The sequence below is a fragment of the Lepidochelys kempii genome, chromosome 4, assembly GCF_965140285.1.
Source record: "Lepidochelys kempii isolate rLepKem1 chromosome 4, rLepKem1.hap1, whole genome shotgun sequence".
Lineage (NCBI taxonomy): Eukaryota > Metazoa > Chordata > Testudines > Cheloniidae > Lepidochelys > Lepidochelys kempii.
The window spans coordinates 128,865,161-128,885,776 of NC_136383.1; the positions used below are offsets into that span (position 1 = coordinate 128,865,161).

At 41.2% G+C, this 20,616-nt stretch overlaps 1 protein-coding gene across 2 annotated transcripts in view; it reads right to left on the reverse strand.

The window, feature by feature from the left end:
• Nucleotides 1-2,071: 2,071 nt before the first annotated feature.
• The window catches only part of EIF2AK3 (eukaryotic translation initiation factor 2 alpha kinase 3), a 73,251-nt gene continuing 54,706 nt past the window's right edge, over nucleotides 2,072-20,616 (reverse strand). The window contains exons 12-17 of one of the 2 annotated variants that reach the window (XM_073342905.1): nucleotides 17,469-17,618; nucleotides 15,862-16,639; nucleotides 10,074-10,241; nucleotides 9,123-9,224; nucleotides 4,449-4,511; nucleotides 2,072-3,258 (exon numbers count right to left, since the gene is read on the reverse strand). In XM_073342905.1, the coding sequence (XP_073199006.1) occupies nucleotides 3,082-3,258; nucleotides 4,449-4,511; nucleotides 9,123-9,224; nucleotides 10,074-10,241; nucleotides 15,862-16,639; nucleotides 17,469-17,618 (1,438 nt within the window). In that variant the 3' untranslated portion in view covers nucleotides 2,072-3,081. The remainder of the gene's footprint in view (nucleotides 3,259-4,448; nucleotides 4,512-9,122; nucleotides 9,225-10,073; nucleotides 10,242-15,861; nucleotides 16,640-17,468; nucleotides 17,619-20,616) is intronic. The other variant, XM_073342906.1, reaches the window with a different exon arrangement.

Consider the following 20,616-nt stretch of genomic DNA (forward strand, 5'->3'; position numbering starts at 1 on the left):
GACCTTGATCTTGCAGCTGAGTTGTCATAACCAATTGACTAGTTTTCCACTAAAAAAAATTACACTATATATAAATAGCAGAAAAGTTTCCTGTGAATGATTCAGTCTTTATGTTGAAAAAGTAGCCATGAAAAATGAATTGTGCTCACTGAGCGCCTTTTAGCCTGGGTGTAATCTACAACTGAGTATATGTGCACTCTCTCAGGGCAATTCAATACAGCCCTGGTCCTGCAAAAGCTTATGTTACAAGCTCAACATTACTTGCACATTTTCAATGGGACTACTTGTGAATAAAGTTCATCATGCACAGAGGTGTTGGTAGGCTCTAGCCTATGAATGAAAGTCACTCATGTGCAGAGAGACAGCACAAGACCCAGCCACCAGTGACCTCAGCGGTGCCTAGGTCTTGTGCTGGCTCTCTGCACCGTGGTAGATCCCACGCCAATTTTCTTCAGAAATAAGTGTGTAGTTGCAAAGCTTATAAACTTTCCAAACTAAGTCTGAGAGATTTAAAATAAGTGATTCATCAACAGCAAGTGCAGACAGATAGGAGAGGTGTTCATTTACATGAATTGTGTCCCAGACCTTTGGAAGGCTGCCCAACCAAATACGACTGTTGGCTGAAACAAGTATGGAGACCTTTATCATTCTATAGAACTTATACAGCCCCTGTTGTCCAAGATGTTATAAGTGGTTTACAATTGTCTAAAAAAGCTGCACAGGACACTGGATTGGCAGGTAAGAGATGTAAGAATTACTTATCCTACCACTACAATGCCATAGAAACCTCTTGCATGGAGTTCAGCAGTTGCTTAACAGTACAACATTAACAGCTGTAGAAGGAAGTGGGGCGGGGGTGGTGGTGAGAGATTCACCCAAGTTTTGAATGTGACCAGACATTGTACAATAAAACCTCCCTGCTGATGAGGTGAAACATACTGGGGCTCAGGGGTGGCTGAGAGAAACTCTCCCTGTGCCCAGTCAGTCTGACTGTGAAGCTGGGAAACTCTCAAGGAAGGCGGCACATGTGATCCCTCCTGTTTTGACTCTGCTATAGTCTGGCTCCAGAATGCCCTGAATCTGATTGAATTTTTCTGCACAGCAGCCTCCTCAAGGCAATCTGGCTTCATCAGTCAACCCGCCATTCAGAACACTTCCACTGGCTGGAAGGCATGAAGAAGGACCTTTTATGGTATTCTACACTGCAACTAAACACCCACAGCTGGCTTTGTCAGCTGACTCAGGCTCCCGGGGCTTAGACAACGGGGCTGTTTAACTGTGGGGTAGATGCTCTGGCTGGAGCCTAGGCTCTGAGACCCTCCCTGGGCTCCAGCCCAAGCCCGAATGTCTATACCACAATTTTACAGCCCTGCAGCCCCAGCCCAAGGAGACAGAGTCAGTTGGCGTGGGCCAGCTGCAAACGTTTAATTGCAGGGAAGACATATCCTTGGAGCCTTCCGTTACCATGACATAAAATTTCACTTCAGTCAGATGCTGGAGTCAATTGGATTCAGTGACAGACCTTTGACACTCCTCTGGTCTATAGTACACCAACCTGACTCACTCATAGATCATAGAGGTACATTTTGTGGAAGAGGGAGGGGGTTAGAGAGACGGAAAAAGTCCTCATCAAGGACTACGACTTCAAGATATCAGACAAACTTGTGAGTTCCCTTTATATTTATGACAAGAACAAAAGCATCAACACACAAAATTTTTTAGTATTAAAATTATTTTCTTCAAACTTCCCCAATACGCTCATCTCTAGACTAAGACCAGTCTTCAGAAATTTCAGGACAAAGGTTAATTCTCCTAAGAGAAAGTCTCAGTATCTGTCTCCTTTTGGTGTGGCCCCTCCATCAACCAGCATTTTAGCACAGCTGAAAGTCCCACCTCAGTCTTGTAAGTTAGTAAGAATCAAACTTGTCACAGTGCAAATAATAAAACTGAACTTGACGCAAAAGTAAAATAAGTTGGAGAACTGGCTTTTCTATCCCCTTCAGCCCGTGTAAACCTGCCATCTGGGTTGCTTATTGTGTATAGTTTTTGTTTTTAAAGAAAAGCAACTATAAAGCTTTAAATAAAAAACTTTATTAAATCATTTAGACTTGAAAGAAGTCACAATAATTAATGCACTCCACAACTGTAGTAAGTGCATTCTGTACACCACCAACCCAAATGGATTGATTCTGCATTTTATAAATAAAAATGAACATATTTACAATGAACAATAAAAGCTTCGTATTAGGCAGTTAAATTAGCAGATGACACAAATGCCTACAGTTGATTTAAAAAAGTACAAATCTACAATATTACATAACATACTTATGACTTAATTAGGTTTAAAAATTCCAGAATTTCAAGATTTTGATATATGCTTAATTTCTTACTATGGCTCTTCATATCAGTATCTATAACCTTTTTTGGGGAGGGGGAGCGGGGGACAAAAACCTCCTTTTGCTCTCTACAGGCTTGTTAGTACAAAACACATCCCCTAAAATCTACTATGGCGTGGAAATACAATCCACCAGTTCTTCTAAAGACAGGCTATGAATAGTGACCATATGTACATCTGTGATACTTTTACTTTAAAAATAGTGCAGATTCCCAGTTTACCCACCAGGGAAAAAAATGGAGTCATGATTTTTCAAAGTTTCGAGATCACCTTCATTTCTCCAGAGAGGAGAGAGATCAGGGAATATAGTCATCAGGTTTAGAGACTAATTTATTCTATAAAAATACAGTATTTTAATTCTATTTACATATTACAGATCTCTCCAGTTTCCCCAGACAGCTAACATTTACAGTATTCAAACAAAATGGAAGCAGTGTGCTGGACCAATCAACCTATGAGGGTCAAGGTAGAAAGAGTAATGGAATGCAAAAAGTTTAGTTATTGGCTTGCATTGGGTCATCTAACAATAGTGAACAAGATTAACGGAGCTCCATCCAACCTGTTTTCTGCGTAACGTGAGAAATCAAGAACAACTGTTTCAGAGAACAACATTATGTGCCAGAGGTCCGGCCTGCTGAATAGTCACTTTGAGATGTGTTGAGTGTACTCAGGATAATTATGCCCAATTATTTGCTTGGTTGTCTTGAATGCTTAATTCCAGAGGAACTCATTGTCCGTGACCTCTGCCTAAGCAGTGATTTTGCTGGGAGTTCTAAGTCTTCAAATAAAGAGTTTTCTATGATGTCTTCTGCCTCTGGTCTTTCAGTGGGACTTGGAGAGAGCATGTGCTTTACCATAGTGTACTGGAAGAAAACAAATGATGTCCTAGGTGACATTTCAGACAGCAAAACTATTTTCAAATGGCTTTGATATTTAATGTTCTAGCTTTAGTTTTAGATGCATGAACAACTAGAAGACACCCCAAAATATTTTTCTAGCAATTTGTTCATTAATCCTTTGGCACAGTGGTTGGGAGTATATAAAAGGCCTGAAATCTGGATTCACAGTGGCATCAGATTGACCCTTATGTCTAAAGGATTAAAGGCCCACTTGTCTAGTCAAATCTGGCCCAAGATCTTTTAATAAAGCAAAAGGGGAAAAATAATAATTGCACATTTACAAACTCTACAGATCTTGGGCCAAGTTTCCCTTAAGCATGCACTCAATCCTTAGATTTAAGGAACTACTGATAGCTAGTCTTAAAGGGAAACTCAATGTGTCAAAGCATAATATAAGTAGATACACATTAAATACATATTTGAAATAGTTAAAACTAAATATTTACTGTACCTTCAGAGAAATAACGCACCTTTAATCTCACTTCAGCTCAGTACTCACAGCAGACCACACCTGTAGAAGTCAGGCTGAAGAGGTAGCTGGAGAAGGAGGCTGATCTAGTCTGAGTACAGGGCTGAAGCAGCCAGAAAAGAAACTGGAACTGAGAGAGACTCAATTTCTCATGAAGGGTTTTTTCAAATTAGGACCCTCTTCCTCTGAAGTTATCCTACTACTTTAGAGGGACAGATTTGACAACCCAAAATATGGCATGTCATGCCCCATGATATATATTTTCTTACACAATTTTCCCCTTAACGAGATTCAACTCTTATAGTTGGTTCCCAAGGGTGTGTGAGAGAATTCATCTGCAGCCCCAGTTTCACTTATCTAGGACTGTTTCCTGCATTATGAATATGGATTTAAAACAGGAAGATGGGATGGATGGGAAAAGAGATTATGTAAGGTGCATGCTCCCACATTAGCAAAACCAGATATTTTCAACTCATAGCAATTAGACTATGTGAGGCAAAAGGTATCAGTGTACAGGTTACAGCACTGTGATTTAAAAATTACTACTCCTTATTTCAGAGGCACAGTAAAGTACCTGAAATAGGAATCTGGTTTAAAAACAGAACAGCTAAAACTACTTCTCTTGTCTTTGCCACTTGGCATTCCAGTTACTTTGTAATATAGAACTAAGATCAAATATATTTACCTCCTGTGCATATTTTTGAGTAAACAATGGTGGAAACTTCAAACTTCGTACTTCAGTTAACGTCTGTAACATTATTAAAAAGGGGTCATTAAACATCTTGCCCATTTAATTATTGTTCTCAAAATTAAGATACTAACTTACAAATACTAACAAAATGCACTACACAAACAAATCAGTCCGGCACAATACTTTTAATACAGCTGATGAACAAGAGAAAAACGGTAGTGTTTATTAAGACTTATGTGATTGGTTAGAATTACTATGCACTTAAATAAACATGCAAGTCACTGCTTCCCATGGGACAGAGTTTGCACTCAGAGATGTGACAGAAGAGTTCTGGGTTTGTAATGCTAAGAAACCCAGCCGCTTCCCCATAGTAATGCTTTTCTGGTCCAGCCGAGTACTGTCAACAGAGCAGTATTATGGACAGTGTACTGCTAGGGACACTTGGAATTGTCTGTATTACACCTAGGACAATCAAGGTTAAGATCACCAGCTACAGATCTTAGAAAGCCAAATGGATATTCAAACCTACTTCATACTTAGGGACTAATGAACAGATTGATTAAGAGTTTTATAATTCATTAGAAACTTAGTTGCCTTTGTGCAAAGAAAACAAAGAAAGAAGAAGTGGGACCGCTAAAAACTGAGGATGGAGTGGAGGTCAAGGATAATCTAGGCATGGCCCAATATCTAAACAAATACTTTGCCTCAGTCTTTAATAAGACTAAAGAGGATCTTAGGGATAATGGTAGCATGATAAATGGGAATGAGGATATGGAGGTAGACATCACCATATCTGAGGTAGAAGCGAAACTCAAACAGCTTAATGGGGCTAAATCGGGGGGCCCAGATAATCTTCATCCAAGAATATTAAAAGAATTGGCACAAGAAATTGCAAGCCCATTAGCAAGAATTTTTAATGAATCTGTAAATTCAGGGGTTGTACCATATGATTGGAGAATTGCTAACATAGTTCCTATTTTTAAGAAAGGGAAAAAAAGTGATCCAAGTAATTATAGGCCTGTTAGTTTGACATCTGTAGTATGCAAGGTCTTGGAAAAAATTTTGAAGGAGAAGGTAGTTAAGGACATTGAAGTCAATGGTAAATGGGACAAAATACAACATGGTTTTACAAAAGGTAGATCGTGCCAAACCAACCTGATTTCCTTCTTTGAGAGAGTAACAGATTTTTTAGATAAAGGAAACGCAGTGGATCTAATTTATTTAGATTTTAGTAAGGCGTTTGATACTGTGCCACATGGGGAATTATTAGTTAAATTGGATAAGATGGGCATCAATAGGAAAATTGAAAGGTGGATAGGGAATTGGTTAAAGGGGAGACTACAACGGGTCCTACTGAAAGGTGAACTGTCAAGTTGGAGGGAGGTTACCAGTGGAGTTCCTCAAGGATCAGTTTTGGGACCAATCTTATTTAATCTTTTTATTACTGACCTGGGCACAAAAAGTGGGAGTGTGCTAATAAAGTTTGCAGATGATACAAAGCTGGGAGGTATTGCTAATTTAGAGAAGGACAGGGATACCCTACAGGAGGATCTGGATGACCTTGTAAACTGGAGTAATAGGAATAGGATGAAATTTAATAGTGAGAAGTGTAAGGTCATGCATTTAGGGATTAATAACAAGAATTTTAGTTATAAGCTAGGGACGCATCAACTAGAAGTAACGGAGGAGGAAAAGGACCTTGGAGTATTGGTTGATCATAGGTTGACTATGAGCTGCCAATGTGATATGGCTGTGAAAAAAGCTAATGTCGTCTTGGGATGCATCAGGAGAGGTATTTCCAGTAGGGATAAGGAGGTTTTAGTACCGTTATATAAGGCACTGGTGAGACCTCACCTGGAATACTGTGTGCAGTTCTGGTCTCCCATGTTTAAGAAGGATGAATTCAAACTGGAACAGGTACAGAGAAGGGCTACTAGGATGATCCGAGGAATGGAAAACTTGTCTTATGAAAGGAGACTCAGGGAGCTTGGCTTGTTTAGCCTAACTAAAAGAAGGTTGAGGGGAGATATGATTGCTCTCTATAAATATATCAGAGGGATAAATACCAGAGAGGGAGAGGAATTATTTAAACTCAGTACCAATGTGGACACAAGAACAAATGGATATAAACTGGCCACTAGGAAATTTAGATTAGAAATTAGACGAAGGTTTCTAACCATCAGAGGAGTGAAGTTTTGGAATAGCCTTCCGAGGGAAGTAGTGGGGGCAAAAGATCTATCTTGCTTTAAGATTAAACTCGATAAGTTTATGGAGGAGATGGTATGATGGGATAACATGGTTTTGGTAATTAAATATTCATGGTAAATAGGCCCAATGGCCTGTGATGGGTTTTTAGATGGGGTAAGATCCAAGTTACCCGGGAAAGAATTTTCTGTAGTATCTGGCTGATGAATCTTGCCCATATGCTCAGGGTTTAGCTGATCGCCATATTTGGGGTCGGGAAGGAATTTTCCTCCAGGGCAGATTGGAAGGCCCTGGAGGTTTTTCGCCTTCCTCTGTAGCATGGGGCATGGGTCACTTGCTGGAGGATTCTCTGCTCCTTGAGGTCTTCAAACTACAATTTGAGGACTTCAATAGCACAGATATAGGTGTGAGGTCTTTTTTAGGAGTGGTGGGTGAAGTTCTGTGGCCTGCATTGTGCAGGAGGTCAGACTAGATGATCATAATGGTCCCTTCTGACCTAAATATCTATGAAAAAAACATAACCTATCTCTGTTACAGTCCATGCTCACTGCATACCAAACGTGTTGGCTCCCTCTAGTGGAAATATTTTCCCCAGTCAACTATAGTTACAAATTACTATGCTGCTGCAGCTAATAATGAATTTAATATGCCTTAATTTCCAGTACTAACCCATGACCCATTTGAGCATGCCTTAGAAACAGGAGATGCTTTGAATTTGACTTTGTTAAAAAAATGGGCCCCATTTGCAGCAATTTGAACACAAAATCTGAAGCTTAAAGTCAGTCAAATATTATTATCCAGGAACTGAGATGTCTAAATCCCTGACGAGTCATACCGCTGGGTGGTGATGGCCGTTCTACCACGGCCAGGAAAAACAGTTTCATGGGAAAAGGGCACTGAAATCTGGGGATTAAGCAGGATGTCATCTGAAGAATCCTGCTCTCTTTGTAGGACTAGACAGATCAGCATTTGATGTTCTAATTTAGAAGTAAGGAGAGTGATCACTTTAGATAAGCTATTACCAGCAGGAGAGTGGGGTGGGGGGAGGTATTTTTTCATGCTTGTGTGTATAAAAGGATCTTCTACACTTTCCACAGTATGCATCCGATGAAGTGAGTGTAGCTCACGAAAGCTCATGCTCAAATAAATTGGTTAGTCTCTAAGGTGCCACAAGTCCTCCTTTTCTTTTTGCAAATACAGACTAACACGGCTGTTACTCTGAAACCAGTAAATTTAACGTTACTATTTTCTGTTTCTGGAAAAGCAGAATTAGAAATGGTTTTGGCAACAAGTGACTCAAGTTAAGCAATTACCCTGGCTCTCCTGGGGGCATGTTCATATAGATTATAAAACCCCACAGCTATTAGGACTCCTTACCCAGTGGAGTGCCATACTGCAATAGGAGACAGGTTTCAGAGTGATAGCCGTGTTAGTCCGTATCAGCAAAAAGAAAAGGAGTACTTGTGGCACCTTAGAGGCTAACAAATTTATTTGAGCATAAGCTTTCGTGGGCTAAAACCCACTTTTATTAGATGTATGCAGTGGAAAATACAGTAGGAAGATACACACACACACGCACACTTTCAGGTCAGAGTTATGTTCAGTGGCAGGCCTGTGATACAAAATTTGAACTACGTCAAAACAGTCCACTTCACAAAGAATTTAAATCTACCATTTGTGTCAATAACTAACCTTGGTGGAAACAACCACATGTCCTCTCCTACACAGACCATTATTCACCAAGGGCAGGCAAGACTCCTTCCCTGGCCCTCATTCCTCTCCTGTGAATGAATTCTCAAGGAGCAATATGCATTTTTCTAAATCAGATTTTCCAAACAGGACACTGTTAAGTGGGAATTATGATACAACAGACTGTAGCAGGAAAAACCAGTAACCCCTCCCCAATTCATGGCTAATGCAACGTGAACAACAAGAGTCACCCAATTTGCTGGAGAAGTAGGCAAGGCTGCTTTAAGGTCAGGAAGTCTGTTCTGACTGGATGGACTTCAAAAGCAGGGAAAAGCAGCAGAAACCTTCCCTGGATGTTTTGGAGGAAGGGGAGGAGAAGAAAGGAGAGAGAGCGGGCGGGGTGAAAGGAAGAAGGTGACATAGAAAATGGATCCAAGAATTGGGTTTCAACTCAAAAGCTGTAATGTAATCTCTGGGTTCTGGTAAATTCTAGTTCTATAGCTTCCCTTAGATGGCTGTAGAGATGAAGAAATTATGGCCTCATAATTAAGTTGCCCATATTTGCTCTACTGTACAAGTTCTGCATACTGCTCCATGTCACTCTGCTTGGAGGTTGACACAAAATTCTTTATCACACTGCAGCCAATTCTGTCATGTCTTACTGCTGTATCATAATAACCTCACACAAATATGTGATAAGCCACTTTCATACAGTACATTATAAACAGAAATGGTGGAACTGAGAATAGTATTTTTGCACAAGAGCATACCTACCCTAACCCGCTCCATCTGAGTATTAAAGGGATAAAGCAGCTCAAACAGAATCAGTCCCAAAGAGAAGATATCCACTTTGTGTGAATATGTGTTCCCATAAATCTGGAAAATGCAAAATCAGGTTCATGTTACTTGCAGTGTTCTGATAGTACTGATCAGTGCATCTGAAATCACTATGGAACACACAAAACCCCGTTTAGTTCAACACACACAATCAGTTCTGTACAGGGCTGAAGAGGGTGATTCATCAGACACTCTATTCAAGTATTCAGATTTTATCTGAATAGAGAACAGTAATGGCCTTTCCTTAGAAGCATAACTGAACAAGTTTTACAAGTAATGTTTTAAAAGTAACACTGAAAATGACAATATCAGATTTCAGTTCATACTGAAATTTTACTTTGATGGGCACAGCATAAGAACCCGAACAGAACTCTGATCACATCAAGTTACAATCCTCCAAGCTAAAAAACAGATCAAGGTCCTGCACCCTTGGAATCTGCTATATATTACCAGGAATAAGGTCATTATTCCTTCAATTCCTAGGCTGGATTTTCAGTGGGGCCTCAACGTGGCTTCCACGTGCACTCACCTAATTTTGCATGTGCACTTTTCCAGCACCAACCCCTGCATGTGCAGTTGGACTTAAAAAAAAAAAAAAAAAAGCTCGTGTGAACTCCATCATGTGGGTTCACATAAGTCAGTGCTGGAAAGATGTGTGTACAGGCATGTATGTACACAAGTGGATGCTGAACTCCAGTTCTTGATAACCCCAATATTGGAGTATACACAATCATGGCATGAAGTTGATCCTGATCACTTAATACTTGTCTGGTACGCAGAAATAAATTAAATAAACTTTAAAAAGACATTACATCTTTTCACATCTTTTTTTCAAGAAGAGAATTAAATCCATTCATGACACTGCATCGTGCAAGAGAAAAACCTCACCTGTTCTGGGCTCATGTAAAGTTTGGTCCCAACTTGTCCCGTGTGCCTGGCATAAGCTGGCATTGGAGTAAGAACAGATTCTTCCTCCTCATCTTGGTCCATAGCAGTTACCAGGCCAAAGTCCCCAACCTTTACTATGTCATCCATTGTGAAAAATATATTGGAAGGCTGGAAAACCAATCAGATGAGAGATAAAAAGAATTACAAACATGAAACAAAAGCCTTTACCTCTCTATCTACAGCAATTCATTCAGGCAGACTATATTAAAGGTGAACTGCAAAATATAGATTTACTTAACTGAGAATCCCAGTTACTCTGGCATAGAGCATTCAATATTAACTGAAGTCTCACTTTCTTTAAAACCCTTTAACTGACAGTGGTTTGCTACTGCCTCCCTGTAGAGGGCTGAACACACTTTACAAATATCTATTGTCAACATCTCTGAGGGAAACACTCCTGGAGTAAGAGTGGGGGCAACTAAAGGTGCATCTACATGGCACACTTCTTTCAGCAGCATGTAGTATGCCTATACAGGATGCCCCCAGTAGGGGTGTAAATAGCAGTGTAGACCGTGAAGCACTGCTTAGACGAGTAAAGACACGCCTGAAGTCTGTGGGTAGTACCTGGGTATATATCAAATACGGTCTCTACTCGCCCAAGCAGTGTCTTCCTGTCTATATTGCTCTTTTTAGCAGTGCAGTCTCCTGCTGCCTCCCTGCTGCTGGAGCCTTTCCCCGCCACAGGGAAATACTCTGGAAGTGGAGAAAAGGCTCTTGCAGGAGGAAGGCAGCAGGGAACTGCCAGACTTTCCCTGCTGCCTCCTCCCTGCCAGAGCCTTTCACTGACATGTAGCTACATGCCACAGTGTGGATACAGCCTGCTTTTCACAGCAGCATGTAGCTTGACATACCCTAAACACTGTCTACATTGGTATGCAGTGTAAACATAGCCTGAGTCACAGAGAGGTTCCTGATTCCCCTTTGATCACCTGGCTGGGCTGGGAATTAAGTCACAAATCAGTGGCTGGATCAGGAATGGACATCTGTAGTGCTGACTCCCAGTCCCCTGATCTGACCTGTAGACCACACTCCCTTCTGAGTAGTTTTGACCCAAACTGCAACAACACTCTTAATTACAACATTACAAACATAATGGAAAGCTGAGAATTAAGTCCTGCTTTCCTACAGATATTATGCTGATTTAACTGCTGGAAAGCCAGACAAGTATATCCACAATGGAACAAAAAGATAATTCCTGATTTAAAATCTAATATTTTTATGGTTTATGAATGTAGTAATGAACTAGTCTCAGCTCTGCCTCAGCCCCAGCTTACTAACTGCCAGAAAACACAAATCACTAGCAATAGCTACTTCTGAATTATATAGAAATGGAATGATCTCACAAAGAGCAGCTCAGGAATGCCTTACAGCTTCTGACCCATAACGACCTTTATGGTGTGTGTCTATATACATAGTGCTGCACACAGAGAAGATCATCTATATAACAATGGTTATTTCTAAATAATGTGCTGCGAGTCTCTATTCTGTTTGGTCAGTGCCCTCAGAACTTCCTACTGACATGCCCACAACACACATGGCTGCCTACCCTCCCACTACTCCAGATATTAAACACATGAAAGGAGTTATTTTAGTGGAGAAAGGGTGGACTTTAAGAAGGGGCCAGAAGAAGCAGGGATGGATGAGACATTAGGAATGGGGCTAGGTGAAGAGATGGCTAGAGGGAGTTGAGGAAGTCTACTCCCCTCAGAATTCATCACCAGAGTACAGGGAAGTGCACGGCTGAGAGGACACAGGACACGTTGATTGTCCGTTAACTGTGGAGCAGGGAACAAAACTTCCTTGGCAGAGCTGGCGCTGTGGAATGCTTTTCCACAAGAGTAAACAATGGTTACAAACCTGACCACCATCATCTCCAAAGCACACCTCACTACCTTGGCTTTTCCACCATTGCCACCTGCCCATGGTGTGGGGGACTGGGATGAGTGAGCAAAAAAAAGTCTGTTGACTTGTGCGTCAAAAGCGTAGATAGCTCTGAGATGAACATGGTATAAATCTACAGACAGGGAGTGCCTTGTTAATTCAGTAATAATCACTCCCGGAGCTGGTGAACTCAGCTTCAGGGTTTGTTTCCTACAATAATTTCCTAAAACGAATACCTTGGCCTTGAGAGTTTTAGTGCAGGATAATTACCACCTTGTAAATGCAGAACATCCTCAAATTATCTATAAAGGTATTTATATGGCCCTCATCACCCGTGTATGAACACCTCCCAACTAAAATGAATAAAAACTCTCCCTTCCCCAACCTTCTCTTCCTGTAGGTGAGTTATCAAAATATGTATTTCAGACTGTAGTATGGAACTAGTCTTCTGCGTACAGATTCCTCCACTAGTGATTTAGATACCATAGCCTCAGGTTGTCTCCAGTTTACTGACATGCAGGAAGTTGAAGACAAGATTACACTTCCTCCTCCAAGACAATGAAAAGGAAGGAAGTGTTATGGATAGGGAGAGGGACGGATTCTAAGAAGAAGGGGAATTGGATCCTTAAGAACAGATTTTTTTTTCCCCCAATCCTCTCTCCCTTTACCTAGCCTAGCCTATAGCTTCAAGCAATCAAGGAGATCTGGAACTTTCAAACATTGCAAATGGCAGCAAAAACAAGCCAATGAGTAAACAAGGAAGAATGACTTCCTGAGAGGAAAAGATCAAGCAGTATACTCTCTGATGTAAGGTAACAGGTCAAAGGGAAACTTTAGAGGGATGTGGCAATCACTCAGACTCTCAGAAAACTTTTCTAGAACATTCTTTGAACAAGATAAAGAAGTTCTCAGTAGTATGATTTTTTCATGTCAGCAATGGAGCAAACTGCCTTTCTGGAAAACTGCTGCCTGGTTAGGGAACTCTGCCTGCAAGGTTTCCCATCCAGTGAGACCTTTTGTCTTGTGGTGTCATTCTGGGATTATGATGCTTTTCAAGCTCATTCTGGCATTATAATGAAAACGACAGTTTTATGTTCACGTGGCTCATTCCCTTCCAATGAAATCGAAGTGTGACATCTCTCACTGGTTGAGGGAATAGCATAAATTCCTTTTAACTTGAAATGAGGCCAGCTCTGATCAGTGTGAGCCTTAAATACCTGTATTTATAATGAACAATCCTGGAACTACACAGTTAATGAAGTGTGGTTACTTACTAAAATGGTACGAACAACCTCTTATTATATAGACAAACCACAGAATTCGGTAAAGATTTGTTCCAGTAAGTTTCAAGAACCACAGAAAAAAAAAGTGAATAAACTAACTTGTTGATTCTACCAAGAAAACTCATAAGCTTCCCTCGTAAAACAGCATCCAAATATCGTAGCTGCAAGATACATATTTTAGACACTTTTTTGGGACATTGAATAAAGAACGTTGTTAATTCAAGGGAATACCCCAAATGCAGCTTATACTAAGCAAGAATTTAGAAATGGGAGAGATTTAGAATATCTTATCCACCTCCTTGCCAGTGTCTATAAAACTTTTAGGAGGCCCCCGCAAGATTCTAACTCACAACTGCTGGTTTAGAAGAGCAGAGCTCTAACTCAAGATCTACAGGAAAGACAGTTACCTATTCTGTAACTGGTGTTCTTTGAGATGTGTTGCTCATGTCCATTCAATGACCAGCCCTCCTTCCCCACTGTCAGAGTTTCCGGCAAGAAGGAACTGAGGGTGGGGGGAGCCGGCAGTGCCCCTTATACCGTGTCATACACGTGTCACTCCAGAGGGAACCAGAGCCAATCCCCTATGGATACCTCTGAGGGAAAAACTTCCGGCACCAGTGCACGTGGCAAGCACACACACCTACAATGGAATGGACATGAGCAAGCACTCAAAGAAGAACCTCAGTACCCTTGTATTGGAGAACCAGTTTAAGCCACTGAGCCCAATGAAAGGCTCTAAGAAAGCTATAAGATACCTATAGTAGTATTATCACTATTGTGTTTTAATAACTTTTCCCCCCCATGTGGGGCAAGGTACCAATAGGTTTACAATTAAAGTATCTGAAAATTATCCTTCTGTTCTGTTTCTCGGGGATTAAAATTTCTGATTCTTGGTTTAAAAATCAATAGTAAAAAGTTTGCTGGTCCCTAAAATATTTGCGCTGGTTCTAACTCTGGCATATTTTTGCTGTTGTAACTGATTTTGAACTCTGTAAATGTTGGTAGTTGCACAATCCTTAAAATTCTTTGTACCCGTGATGGCTGCCTTCCCCAGCAGTTTGACTGTGTGTTGCAGTCAATGTCAAACAGTTACTGTTTCCATGTTTGAGGAGCTATAACATTTCACATAAGTGGGGAAAAAATGTGGACTTTATTTTGTTCTTCCAAGTTCAATATTTACTCCAAATTAATTGGGCAATGACAGCTCCTCAACTAAACAGGAACTACCTCTGATGTCAGCAACAGCATGGAACTCAGTTTCTCAGAATTCATTGGGAGAAGCAGCGACAGCGAAGTACAAATAGTATCTAAGTTTCGATATTCATCAGTAACTACTGATGGTGTACAACAGTGATTCTAACGCTAGAAGTTCTAGAGCTAGCAGCCACTAAAGTCAGGTCCGAATTTAAGTAAAGGGGGAAAATGACAATGACAATCAGAATGATGCTATTTTAATTTAAGACCTCAGTATCTCAAACCATCAGAACTAGAAGCAAACACTGTAACAGCTTCCCCATGGTGAACAGCATTCACTTCTAGTCCTGATGTTTTAATAGATATCAGACATTAAAAAGACATTACAACCCTCAGACCAGTTGTACTGGGGTTTTGGCATTGGTCCAAGAATTCAACTGCGAGTAGTTTAATTTTCAATTCTGGAGTTACAGCACTTTTTACCTTCTATAACCAGAGTTCCTAGCAAAGGGAAGAAGAGAGATACCAGTATTAGCTGGTTAACTTTGAATTGTAGAACTGATTTCAAAATGGAAACTAACTATGCACTCTAGCTCAACAACTACCTAAGGTGCATGCTACCATAAAGTAACTCCACTGGAAACAGAGTGAACTAAAGGATGTCATAATGAATGCAGCTTAACTGTGCCTGGTAGGAATAATCCTATAGTTGGGAAATCTTCATAGCCATAATTAATGGTAATATTTACCGCACCTGGACAAGTGCATTTCCAAAGCACTGTACAAACATTAACTAACCGTCATAACACCCTGTCGAGGTAGGAGATACTATCTACTACCTCAATGGGGAAAAAAAAAAATAAAACACAGGGCTTGGCTTTACTGAAGCCTTAGTTTGAGGTATAACTCACACGCTACCCCTAACTGTATCCCATACACACACAAAAACTCAAGTTAGATTAAAGCGGTGCTTTAAACTTGAGCTAATTGGCCCATCTGGGGGTGTGGGTTGAAGCTCAAGAGGTGCTGAAGCTCAAGCTAATAATGCAGTGGGGACTCAGCTACTCCATGCTGCTAATACACTCTTTGCTACCCACGCATTGTTTTGTGGTGTGACTGTTCTCACTTGGGCCAGGTTAAGTCAAGAGGAGGTAACTGGAAGGCACATAACTTGTGCTAACATTGCAGCAAAGACAAGGCCACAGAAGGGGAGAGAGAAAGGACACCTGTCCAAGGACACACAGTGAGTTAGAGACAACTAGGTTTACAATTCAGGAGCTCCAGGCTTCTAGTGATGCACACTGTTCACTAGATCATGCTGGATAGTCAAAGGTGTAAGATCTGGATAGTGTTCCTTTACCAGTACAAACCTTGAGGTCCCTATGCATTAGTCCTTTACCATGAAGAAACTGAACTGCCTCAGCTATCTGCAGGAATATCTGCAGACACTCTGCTCTTTCCCTCTCCTCTATTGTGCATCTTCTGTTCATCCAGTCTTTGAGGTTTTCCTTCCTGCACAGCTGCATCTGGATATAGAGGTATACTTTTGGCGAGGTGGGTTTGACTTTTTCTGCAGTATTTTTAGAAAGGTCCAGACTTAAACTTGTTGGTCTTGGTGGAGAAACAGACAGAGAGCTTCCTGAAGGAGATTTCCTATTCTCAAATCCTTTTGCACTTGTTGCTTTTTCCTCACAATGGCAGTAGTCATGTGAAGCATCACTTCTGTTACCTTCCTTACTGGAAGTGTTATCACAGCCAGAATCCTCAAATACAATGGAGGAAGAGGTCCTCTCCCTCAGCCGTACACCAGGCACAGCTGGAGGACAAAGTTCAATGGAGTGGCCTGGATCAGTCTCATCAACAGTACTGTCCTCTATATCACAGTCTGTAAGGACACTGTCCTGCAGGTTTAACATCAGATCTGCTGACTGGTTCAAGTCCCGGTTGTCAGTGGCAGAGAACTCCACTGGAGAAAGTTGGCTCTCTGATGAATCGGACTGGCCACAAGCTATCCCCACAGAGAAAGACTTAACGGTCTGTGGTGATGTAGCAATAACTTCAATGTGCTCCTTTGTAGAGAATGGGTCTGTTCTAATTTTGAATGATGGAACTTCCATCGGACTGGGAGAACTGAGTGGCCAGTCAGTACTAAAAAAAGGAAAGTCAGATTAATACTACAGAATTGGATTTAATCCTAAATGCATTGTCTGCAGATAATACGGATCATTTAAGGGGATCTAGTAAGATCTCTATTAGCTTTGCTAGTGGAAAGTAAAGCATGTCATAGTAATAAATTAGAAAACACAAGCAGAGTTATTAACAATCAGGATCCTTCATTATTTATATTTCTTACTGAAAGCATTGTTTTTCCCTCTATACTCGTAATACACTATGAAGTCCCTATCAATCAAAAATCCTGAAACTCACTAAATCAAAATACAGAGGTCATATAATGAAACAGAAAAGTTTAGCAGGCAGTAAACAGAAAAGTTTAGCAGGCAGTAAACAGAAAAGTTTAGCAGGCAGTGTTCATTGTGCGTAATTATGCTTTTATTGTAACACAGAAGGGGTTAAACTGGTAGAATACCCGTTGAAATGGTGATTAAAAGATGCTTTTGTATGCAGTTTGGAAACTGAAGCCATGGTTGTAAAGTTTAAAATTACATTGTAGCAAAAGAAGAAACTTCTAATCACAAAAAGGCCCAAGTGCAAAAGTCAAGCAAAGTGCTTTAGGATCTCCCATAGGCACAAAACAGAATTTGATTAAAAGGCTATAGGACACAGACTAAGAAAAACATTTTAAACGAGACGTAACATATTTGTACATTGCTAATTAAGTCCATCAACTTTAGTTTAAAAGTTTATAACCTTGTCTATACTGGCTGGTCTCTGTATATTTCTTGAATAGATCATCAGCCTTCCCATCCCATCACTAAACACAGTATCGCTTTCAAAAGATTCAGAAATGGTATATTACCTTTCGTCTTTTATCCACAGTTCATCCATTTTTTCCTGCCATCTCTCAGGTGGTGCTTCCAGCCATGCATTGAAATATCGAACAATACCTGGGTGCTCAAGTTTAGCTAATGCTTTAACTTCACGCATCACCTTTTCACGAGCCAATTCCCTAGGATTAAACAAAAAATATCACATAAAGCAATAGTCTTACTCAGGCATTTCTGAAGAGGATTTAAGCACTGAAATTTATCCAAAGCTAGACTAGTATGAGTTGGTCTATTGGTATTATTCTGCACAGATCTGAGGAAGATCCATCTTAAATTCCTCGGCCTCTCTCCCTGCAGTTAAGAGTGCTACGGATACCGGAAGTTCAGTAGTTATGAGCACACCCACTCAGAGATCTCTTTTTCAACTAAGGAGGAGCAACATAAAAGGAGAGACTTTTCATCTCATTCTAGTCTCAAGCATTCTCTAGAGGTGGGGAAAGGGTTAGAAGGAATATGCCTCAGGTATGCAGAGGACCCTTAGATACACAAAAGCAAAAACTAAACAAAGGAAATTAAGGTTTTGCAGGGTTAAAATTAAATTCATTTTATGTCAAACTACTCCAGCACCAAGGACTTTAAACTGTAACATATAGAAGTGTTTGTGTTTAGAGTCATTGCCCCACTTAACTCCCACAGGAACAGCAGAAAAATACAACCTTTAATTACAGTAAAGAATCTAGAAAATTAGTTATGATGCATAATACTTTAAGTAGCATTTATAGAGCATCATTCACGAAAAGAGCTTTACACGAGAGTAAAGTTTATCCAGGTTTTACCGATGGGGAAAACACAGCAAACAGGGAATAGAACTCAGGCCTATGATTCCCTGACCAGAGTTCTAGTTACTGGGCCAAGTGCAAAATCTTTTTAGAAGACTAACTAACTGAAGTCAAATCACAATTGTTTCATTCAACAGCAAGCTGTAGGACAGGGTAAAATTCAGATACAGTACTTGCACAATTTTCTGAACAAAACCTTAAGTGAGTTATTTTCACTTGTAGGTTAACATATTTATGAAGAAAACAGATTTAATTGCTTAGCCCCCTCTCCCTTCCAGCAGGGCTGCTTCTGTTCTAGGCCTGGTATAGACTACAATGTTAGACTGATGTAAATTGACTTATTTGAGCATGCATCTTACTTTCAAGTTGGTCTCCTACCAATGTAAGTGACCTGTTACAGTAGGTGCAGTAATACCACTTCCCCGAATGGCATGGAGCCATGGCCAACCGGCCTAGGTCGACACAGTGCAAGTGTAGACACTGCGTGGCCTGTGTTGAGCCTAACAGTTCTTCAGTTGCTGTCCCATAATGCCCTGAAAGAGCAACTGCTAAGATCACAATGGTAAACGTGACTGCCCAGGGATCGGATACCAGAAGCCCCCTTTAAAACTCCCCACATATATTTGAAATGACTTTTCTGATAGCTCACTTCAGGAAGCACGCTCTGAAGCTCTCCCTTGTTGTGTGCAACTGTCCAACCAACCATGCCAACTACACACAATAGACGTGCTCCTGACTGGAGTAACAAGATGTACAGGATCTCCTGAGCCTGTGCGGAGAAGAGGCTGTATCTACCAAAAGCTTCCACAGGGGATGCAGCCAAAGGCTTAAACAGGGATCAGCAGCAGTGCTGCAGGAAAGCAAAGGACCATGCCAGGCGTCCTACAAAGCCAGGGAGTACAACGATCAATGTGTGTTGAGCTGCAGACCTGCCATTTTTACAGTGAGCTGCATGCCATACTTGTCAGAATCCTCATCTTGCAGACCACCACGGATACCTCAGAGGAACCCGAGACAGATACCCTGGCCATGAAAAGTAAGGAGGAAGAAGGCAGGGGTGGGGAGAGACTGGACAGGGGGCTCCAGCTATGCCACGAGCCAGGACCTATTTGAGACTCCACCACAGTCTAACCAGTCCCATTAGGCAAGTGCAGATGAGCATGACAATGGGGAAGAGAACACAGGTAAATATGTGCATGCGTTTTTCCTTATAACGTTTAAATTAAAGATAGTACCTGGCCCTTCCCCAAGTTAAGACACAGACATCGACTTGTCATTGGTTTTACTCGTATGAGAAGAGGTAGAGGTACAACAAAGAGTTGGAGTTGGCACCCGCTTTTCATTCCCCCGTTGGGTTAGGCAGGGGTGGGGAGGCCAGGCAGAGCACGGTTTATGTACACAGGGATGTCTCTAATTCATAGGTTCAGGAAAACACCCATATTTATAAACGTACAGAAAGCACTATGTAATTCTTAGCAGCACCCAAAGGTCCCAGCAGAGAATACAACTGTGTCTGACCATTAAAGTGCTCTTTCAAAGCCTCCCTCAAGTGCACAGTTCCAGTCGGGTTCTTTTAGTGGCCTTTCGTCTGGCTGCTCAAAGTCAGTGCACAGATACTCCATCTCAACCCTCCATCTTGGAAACAGTTTTCCGCCCTTTTCCTCACAAATATTATGCAGGACACAGCAGGCAGCTATAAAATCATAACCAGCGGAATATTTTTCTCATTGAGACCCAAATTAGCAAGTAAACACTGCCAGCGTCTCTTCCATCTACCAAAAAGCATACTGAGTGATTCTATACCTGCTGAGCCAGTTGTTAAATCTTTCCTTGGTGCTGGTGAGCTGGCCAGCGTACGGCTTCTCGAGCCGGGTGAGCAAGGTGTTGGTTGAGTCCTCCAGGATCACTACTGGCACTTCAAAATCTCCAAAGGTCTTAAAGACGCGAGCGTCAAGCACCCACCCCAGCCAGCCCACACTGATATTGGTGAAGCATCCCTTGTGATCCACCAACAGAAAACCACAGAACCACCACAGAAAAGCAACCCTTTGTGTTGATGTACACTGGGGGAAGGTTGGCTGGTGCCCAACTAGGGATATATGTGCTATCGCCCCACCACAGTTTGGGAACCCCACTGCTGCAAATTCATACACATTGCTCAGAGTCACAGTGATGCGCAGTAGGAGACAATTAATGACCCTGCACACTTGCATAACAACCCCACTCATTGTGAGTTTTCCCAACTCCAAGATGGTAGCACTGACTGGTAGCAATCCAGTATTGCAAGTGTTCAGAGTGTGATTGCCACCTGCTTCTCCATGGTCAGTGCAGCTCTCATTCT